The sequence below is a fragment of the Podarcis raffonei genome, chromosome 13 (assembly GCF_027172205.1).
Source record: "Podarcis raffonei isolate rPodRaf1 chromosome 13, rPodRaf1.pri, whole genome shotgun sequence".
In the NCBI taxonomy this organism is placed as follows: Eukaryota; Metazoa; Chordata; class Lepidosauria; order Squamata; family Lacertidae; genus Podarcis; species Podarcis raffonei.
The window spans coordinates 47,258,916-47,267,007 of NC_070614.1; the positions used below are offsets into that span (position 1 = coordinate 47,258,916).

At 45.3% G+C, this 8,092-nt stretch overlaps 1 gene segment (V, D, J or C); it reads left to right on the forward strand.

Moving 5' to 3' along the window:
- The first annotated feature begins 1,774 nt into the window (after positions 1–1,774).
- On the forward strand, positions 1,775–2,513 carry LOC128399952 (immunoglobulin heavy variable 4-61-like). The segment is given in 2 exon segments: positions 1,775–2,036; positions 2,123–2,513. Coding segments are annotated over 2 exon segments (510 nt in total).
- Positions 2,514–8,092: the final 5,579 nt, after the last annotated feature.

Genomic DNA, 8,092 nt, shown 5'->3' on the forward strand with positions numbered 1-8,092 from the left:
GGTGCCAAGCAAAAACCCTCCTTTGCCCACAGACGCTCTCTGAGATATTTGTCCCCTTTAGCATGTTAGCACTCCCCCACCTGTTTGTTATTTAAGTCTCTGAGGCCAAAGACATATTTAAGGTCAGGATTTTACATGGCTTAAACCAGCATATTGTGGTTTGATTCTTGCTTCTATCCCTCTTTTACATGAATTATGTAACACACAGGATGCTCACTGTTCATTATATTATTATTATTATTATTATTATTATTATTATTATTATTATTATTATTATAAATTAGGGTCATTTTACTGCTCAAAGGAGTGCCTGCCGTGCAATGGTCCATGGGGTCATGAAGAGTCGGACATGACTAATCGACTAAACAACAACAACACTGCTCAAAGAGGATGCCTTTACACGTAAATAGGAAATGTTTCTGAACATGCATATATATGCAGTCATGAGACATGTTTAGTGACACCCCCATGTAAACACAGCTTTTATATTTCTCATTTGCCTATTACAAAGACAGTATTCCCTGTGCTTTGAGAAGAGGAAGAACAAGGAGCTATGACAATGTTATGTCATGTGCTCTACATTAAGATGGGATTCTTATACATATGCTTTTTGTGGTGTTGTTTTTTATTTATTTAAAGCCTTTAAGAGAGTGTATTCCACAAACATTTCATTTCTTTACTGAGTTGTGATCTACAGTGTATCTTCATACTTAATCTAAATTGTCTTCCACTTCATTTGACCATTTCACAGTGAGGCCAAAGTCTCCTCCACAGCCACTGTGACCAGTCCAGAACGCTGACTTAATTAATGTTTTAACTATTTATTTTTTATTTTAAGTTGTATTTTAATCTTGTGAACCATCCTGAGGTTTTATGATGAAAAGTGATATATAATAAAATCATCATCACCACCATCATCATCATCATCTCTCGAACTTCAAAATGGCTACCCCTAGGATGAAAGGCGTTGGAGTCCCAAAACATTTCAATGAGTTTTCCCACCCCTGTCCAAAGGCAAATGCTGGGGAGGAGGACTCCTTCTTAATTCACCCAGACAACCTCTGTGCTCCTGCTACATCCTGAGCCACAGCCATCTGTGCTTATGACTTCTTGTCAGTCAACCCCTCACCAAACAAAAGGGAGAGGGGGGGTGGAATTGGCTCAACTTTGTCTCTTTCCTTTGACTATTAAGGCAAATGGACTCCTTTCTAGTGTAGAGAACTTTTCTAAATATTTATGCAAAGGAAACTTTCAAATATCTCCCTCCATGCTGAGGAAGCATTTTTTAAAAAGGCTCTTGATGTGATTTCATGAGGGGAGAAAAATAATAAAGGTGTTGCATGTGGGAATGTGGTGGGCATTCCAGGGATGTATGAAGGGTGCCCTGGGGTGTGAATATAAAGATGGAACCTATATCTTACATTTTCTTTTATTTACTTAAAATTCATCTTCTCCAGGTTGCCACAGCAGAGCTCCATCCCAGCCCAACTTTTTCACAAGCTGCATTTGAAATTATAGTTGCGTCACACCAGAAGGATCTCTATAGGTACATGGCCAAGGGAGGATGAAAATAACATCAACAATAAGCCAGTATATTGACTGATCCACCACAACCAGCAGTTTTAAAGCATAAAAGAAAGAAAAAAATCATCCCCAGTATTTTTATTTCTTCCAAACCTTCCTCCAACACAAATGTCTTCGACTGAATTTTACATTCCATTTATGCCCCCTGCATTAGAACTCCACTCTGTGTGCATTTCCCTGTGAGTGTTTGTGTGTGCAGGGGACAAAGAGGAAGCCAGCAGCAAACCCTGATCCCCCAAACTGCTTTTATCTGCCTCATGTGCCTCACTGGGGAGGTCTCATGTAAATACCACCAGGAAGTTGGGATTGGTTTCAGATGAAAAGCCCTGAATATAAAATCTTCACTTGCTTCCCAGCCCAGAGTCCCCTCTTTCCTGCATCTCTTGCACATTCATTCATCAACATTATGGAGCTCTTGTTGCTCTTGTTTCCCTTGGTGGCTTTTTCTAAAGGTAAGGGAAGTTCTGCAATGTTAATTGACTTCATGTAGCAATTAGATGAAGTCCAACCATTCATTGCAATCTTTTCTCTTTCCAAGGGGTCTTCTCAGACATTCAACTTGTATCATTTGGGCCAGGAATAGTGAGACCAGGAGAGAATCTCAACCTGCTTTGTAAAGTCACAGGTTTCTCCATCTCTACTCGGTACTATTCGTGGAGTTGGATCCGTCAAGCTCCTGGGAAAGGTCTGGAATGGATTGCATGGATATACCCCTATAATGGAGAAACAAGATATGCCCCTTCTCTGAAGAGCCGAGCAAGCATTTCTTCAGATGCCTCAAAGAATGAGTTCTCTCTCCAGCTGAACTCCTTGACAGCTGCAGACTCCGCTGTGTATTTATGTGCCCGAGAAGACACAGTGAGACAAAGCCTATTGAGCCCTGTTCAAAAAGTAGAAGTCCTGCTTCTATAAACAAATACACTGTGAAAGTTTTGACAGAGGAACTCTACATTCCACAGATGATGCGGAACAACATCCAAACTGCCTGCCTCTTCAATCTGTAACTTAATCCAGAAATGATTATACTGATGGAAACCTACAAAAGTGACAAACAATGGAAGTCGAGCTATGTGGATCAGTACAGCACTTTACAAAAAGACTTTGCAGCAGCATTCCCCCCCCCCACCTAAATTCAATATCCAGTTTTGCAAATGCATGATTATTTGTGTTTTTTCTGCTCATACCTCTGATTTAAGCTTAAGGCTGCTGACGATAGACCTCAAGTAGAAATGAGGACTTTTTAAAAAATTGTGAATTGGCCATTGTGTCTTTCTTTATCATCCCAGCATCCCTTGGCATGGTGTGAAACCACCTCTGCAGCGCATAGAACCTGGGAAACCCGGGTTCAAATCCCTACTTGTCCATGAAGGTCACTAGATGACCTTGGGTCAGTCACGGCATCTCAGCCTAACCGACCCTACTGGACAGCTACTCAGATGACTCATGTCCACACACTTACCTCTCCATTGTGGTGAGGAGAAGAATCACATTTGGAAAACATATGGTTTGACAGGACTATTCAGCAATGGTGTGTTCTGTGGCATGTAAACTGGTGAATTAACTGAAAAAATAAAAACTTTTAAATATCAAGATCCAATAGTTGAAATGTGTTTTGGGTGCAACTACATGTTCGGTGCTGCTTTGCTCTTCCCAACGTTACTAGAAGATACACTCACAAATCTATGCCAAATGACATTTTGCAAATTAAGCATCTTGTCAGAATCCAAGGCCCCTGGAACTATATATTCCACCTCTTCCTGCTCCCCACAAGAGGGCAGCATGGTGTGAAGAACAGAAAATGCCATCAGCAATGAATGGAATTGCAATGAGTTTCCCCACCCCTGTCCAGAGGCAAATGCTGGTGAGGAGGACTTGTTCTTAATTCACCCAGACAACCTCCATTATTCTCCTACGTCCTTAGTCACATCCCTTGTGTGCTTCTGACTTAAAGTCAGTCAACCCCTCACCAAGCAAAAGGGAGAGGGGTGGGTGTCTCTTTCCATTGACTATGAAATAAATAAATAAATAAATGCCAGTCCATTGCACTTTCCACCACAACAAGCTGTCTTAAAGTATAAAAGAAAAATCCACCCCCAGTACATTGATCTCTTCCAAACCTTCCTTGAACCCCAACATCTTATATTGAATTTTGCATTCCATCTATGCCCCCTCCATTAGAACTCCACTCTGTGTGCATTTGCCTGTGTGTATTTGTGTGTGCAGGGGACAAAGAGGAAACCAGCAGCAAAGCTTGATCCCCCAAACGGCTTTTATCTGCCTCATGTGCCTCACGGGGGAGGTCTCATGTAAATACCACCAAGAATTTGGGAGTACTTTCAGATGAAAAGCCCTGAATATAAACTCTTCACTTGCTTCCCAGCCCAGAGTCCCCTCTTTCCTGCATCTCTTGCACACATTCATTCATCAACATTATGCAGCTCTTGTTGCTATTGTTTTCTTTGGTGGTGTTTTCTAAAGGTAAGGGAAGTTCTGCAGTATTAATTTACTTCATGTGGTGATTTGATGACGAAAAACCATTAATTGCCATCTTTTATCTTCCCAAGGGGTCTCCTCAGACGTTCAACTTGTATCATCTGGACCAGGAATAGTGAGACCAGGAGAGAATCTCAACCTGCTTTGTAAAGTCACAGGTTTCTCCATCTCTACTCAGTCCTATGTGTGGAGTTGGATCCGTCAAGCTCCTGGGAAAGGTCTGGAATGGATTGCACAGATATACCCCTATAGTGGAGGAACAAGATATGCCCCTTCTCTGAAGAGCCGAGCAAGCATTTCTTCAGATGCCTCAAAGAATGAGTTCTCCCTCCAGCTGAACTCCCTGACAGCTGCAGACTCCGCTGTGTATTTCTGTGCCCGAAGAGACACAGTGAGAGAAAGCCTATTGGGCCCTGTTCAAAAAGTGGAAGTCCTGCTTCTATAAACACATACACTGTGAAAGTTTTGACAGAGCAATTCTACATTCCACAGATGATGCGGAACAACATCCAAACTGCCTGTCTTTTCAATCTGTAACTTAATCCAGAAATGATTATACTGATGAGAAAACCTACAGAAGGAATACACGATGGAAGTAGACTAATGTGGATCAGTACAATGCTGTACCAAATGACTTTGCTGCAACATTTTCTTCTACCACCTAAAATCAATATCATGTTTTGTAATAACATGATTATTTGTGTTTTGTCTGCTCATACCTCTGAGTTTTGCTTAAGGCAGCTGGCAACAGACATAAACGTGGAATGTGGAGTTTTAACAAAACTGTGAATTGGACATTGTGTATTTCTTCATCATCCCATCATCCCTTTGCATGACATGAAACCTCCTCTGCAGCACATTGGACCTGGGAAACCCGGGTTCAAATCCCTACTTGTCCATAATGCTCACTAGATGACCTTGGGTATGTCACATCCTCTCAGCCTAAGTAACCTTATTGGAATGTTCTGAGAATATGAGGAGGGAGGTATAATGTATAGCACCTTGAATTCTTCAAGGGAAAAGCTGGGATAAAATACAATGAATAAATAGAATAAATTCCATGGGAATGGTGTTTATTTGGATGCCAATGGCGTCCGGGGGTCCGGCACACTTCTCTGCGCGGCTCTGACCCTTCCCAAAGACCTTTGACTCCAGCAGCAAGTAAACACAGCGGAAGCAGAAGCAGGAATGTTCTGTCGTGTGGTAATAACTCAGGCTGAAACGCAGCAGTCTCCTTATCTTTAAAGTCTTTATTCCTTAGCAAAACACAATAGCTATAAATTTCCTGGCGACAGAGCGCACATGGCTGCTTGCTCTCTCCTCGGAGCAAACACGCACACTGAGAGACGCAGTAAAACCCTCCCTTCAGTGTTCTAAAACACGCCTCAAAATGTGAGACGTCATCACTCAGAACTCTTAACCCTGTAAGTTCTGAGCCTCTCTCCATACCCCCTCTCGAATCATATTTTGAGAGGACTTCTGAGTGTTCAACACCTTCCCCATTGCCTTCCGCCCCTTCCTGGCATCGTTGTTAGGCACCTGTTGAACCTCACAAACCTTAGGTTCGCACTGTGCGAAACCAACCCACACATTTGTGACCTGAAACCTCTCAGGTGGAATTCCCTTTGTAGCCTGCGATGACCGCCTGGGCACAAACTGGGGTGCTCCTTTTGACCCACTGGGGCCAGCATGTGCGTCTTCCTCATCAGAAGACTCCCCCTCTGACTTGACACGTCTGTGAGCTTTCTCCATTATGCGCACAGGAGATGAGGGCTCACTCTTGGACACTCCTTTAACAACCTGTGGAGACGCCCTACTCTGTTCAGGGTCATGGTCTCCACCAGCAGGTTCAGGCTCTGGCTCTCCCTCCTCCTCAGAGTCAGACAGACAATCTGAGTGAACGTCAGAGCGCACTTTGCGCCTTGCCCAACCATCCTGCTCAAAGAACTCAGCCTGTTTACTGACCAGAAGCTTGGTCTGATCACCTTCTGGATATGCGAATCTCCACCCTTTTGTCGCAGGCTCATATCCACAGAAGATCATTTCCTGGTACCTTGGGCCACCCTCCTGCTGCAGAAACTTTGGTACAGGCACCATGGCTCTGCTACCAAAAGTGCGAAAGAAATGCACAAGCGGCTTCTGCCGATGAAGCAGGAAATACGGGGTGTCACCTACCACCGCATTGTAGCACCTGTTCATCGTGAAATTGGCTGTCTTTACCGCCTCCCCCCAGAAACTTTGAGGCAAACCAGTCATCCAGTAGAATCTCTGATGCTCGAACCAGAGCTTTACTCCTAAGCTCTGCCACGCCACTGTCCTGAGGAGAAGTCACCTTGTGACGTATCCCCCTCTGGCGAAAGAAACCCTTTAGAGCAGACCCAGTGACCTCTGAACCTCGGTCACATTTGAACCCCTGCACCTTGGTGGAGAACCTTAGTTCCACCTCTGCAACCCAATCTTTGATAAGTTGTGTTGCCTCCTCCTTAGTTTTCAGCGTGAAAGCCCATGCGTTCCGCGTATAATCATCTGTCAGCACCATCAGCCACTTGGCCTTGCCCAGACTTGGCTGTGGCATATCAGAAAGGTCTGCATGCACAAGCTCAAAAGGCTTTGTGGTTACTCTCTCCACCCTGGGATGGCTAAATCCCTTGTTTCTGGCTTTTCTGCAAGCTTTGCAATTCAAAGGTTTACCACATTCTTTTACCCGGCACCCTTTGGTGCACTCTGATAACATCTGAACGTCCTCACAGGACCCATGTGACATTCTCTTGTGCCACACGCAAGCACACGACACATGAGTGTGATCAGTGGCTTTCCCAGTATTCCCCTCACCCTCCAGAGGTGTTTCCAGAACAAAGAGGTTGTTCTGATCTTTCTCAACACTTATTAGCTGTTTCCCCCCTCTGGAAATTGTACAAATATTTTTCTCAAAACTCACTGAATATCCCTCCTGTAAAAGACATGGTACAGATAACAGGCAGTGTTTTATCTCAGGGAGAACATAGACCTTCAGTTCATCCTGCAAGAAAGAGACAAACATGTTAGCAACATGGGTCACATGTCCCTGTGAACCTGTAGCAAATTTAACTGTTTTCTCAGTTGAAACAGCCTTGCAGTTCCACATTTGTCCATCAGGTGGCGCTGTTACCAGATGGGCATTCGCAGCCGAGTCAACAACCCAACGTAGGACCCTCCCCCCTCCGGAGTTGTCCTTCTTTGTTGCCTTAGCAACTGACTTCCTGCTGCCCCCGACCTTGGGGCTTTCGCTGCAGGTGTTGTTGTTGTCCAAAACTGCCATAGACGCAGACAGCTGATAAGCGTTTCCTCCCTTCTCTGGAGCTCGTAGCGTAAGCGCTTTCCCATGCCTGCCTCCTCTGTTGCCATGGAAACCCGGCTGGTTCCCATGGGAAGCAACCTTGGACACATCCTGCCCTGGCTCCCTCGCTCTCTGTGGGCAGCTGCGACGCAGGTGTTGAGCCGAAGCACAAACAAAACATCGCCGGGTGGAAAACTTTGCAAACTTGCCTTTGGTCTTCTCTGCCCCCCCCAACCTTTCCAGCAGCACTGCTGTTGGGGAAATGGCTTTTGGCTTCTGCTGTGGTTTCTCTGCAAACCCCCTCCAGCTCCTGCCAAACAGCCTGGGCAACCTCAAGACCCTTGGAATGGTTTGCACCCCCATTCTCTGGTGCAAAGTTCTCAGTGGAAGAGATAGCCACTGCAATTCTCTCCTCTTCTCCCAGCCGCTCTCTAGCACGCAGCTCATATGTAGGGGCATTCCGGCAGCCCTCCAACACAGTCCCAGCCCCCTCTGGGCCTTCTGGGCGTCCCTCAGCCCCTCCTGGGCTTCCAGCCCCCTCTGGGCTTCTTGGGCGTCCCTCAGCCCCTCCTGGGCTTGGTGCTTCCTCAGAGCAATTCTCAGCCCCCTCTGGCCTGGCTCCCACTGTCTTCTTCTTCAGTGCCTGCCACGCAGCCCAGGGCTTGCTCCCGTCCACTTTATCAAAAGGGATTGACGACT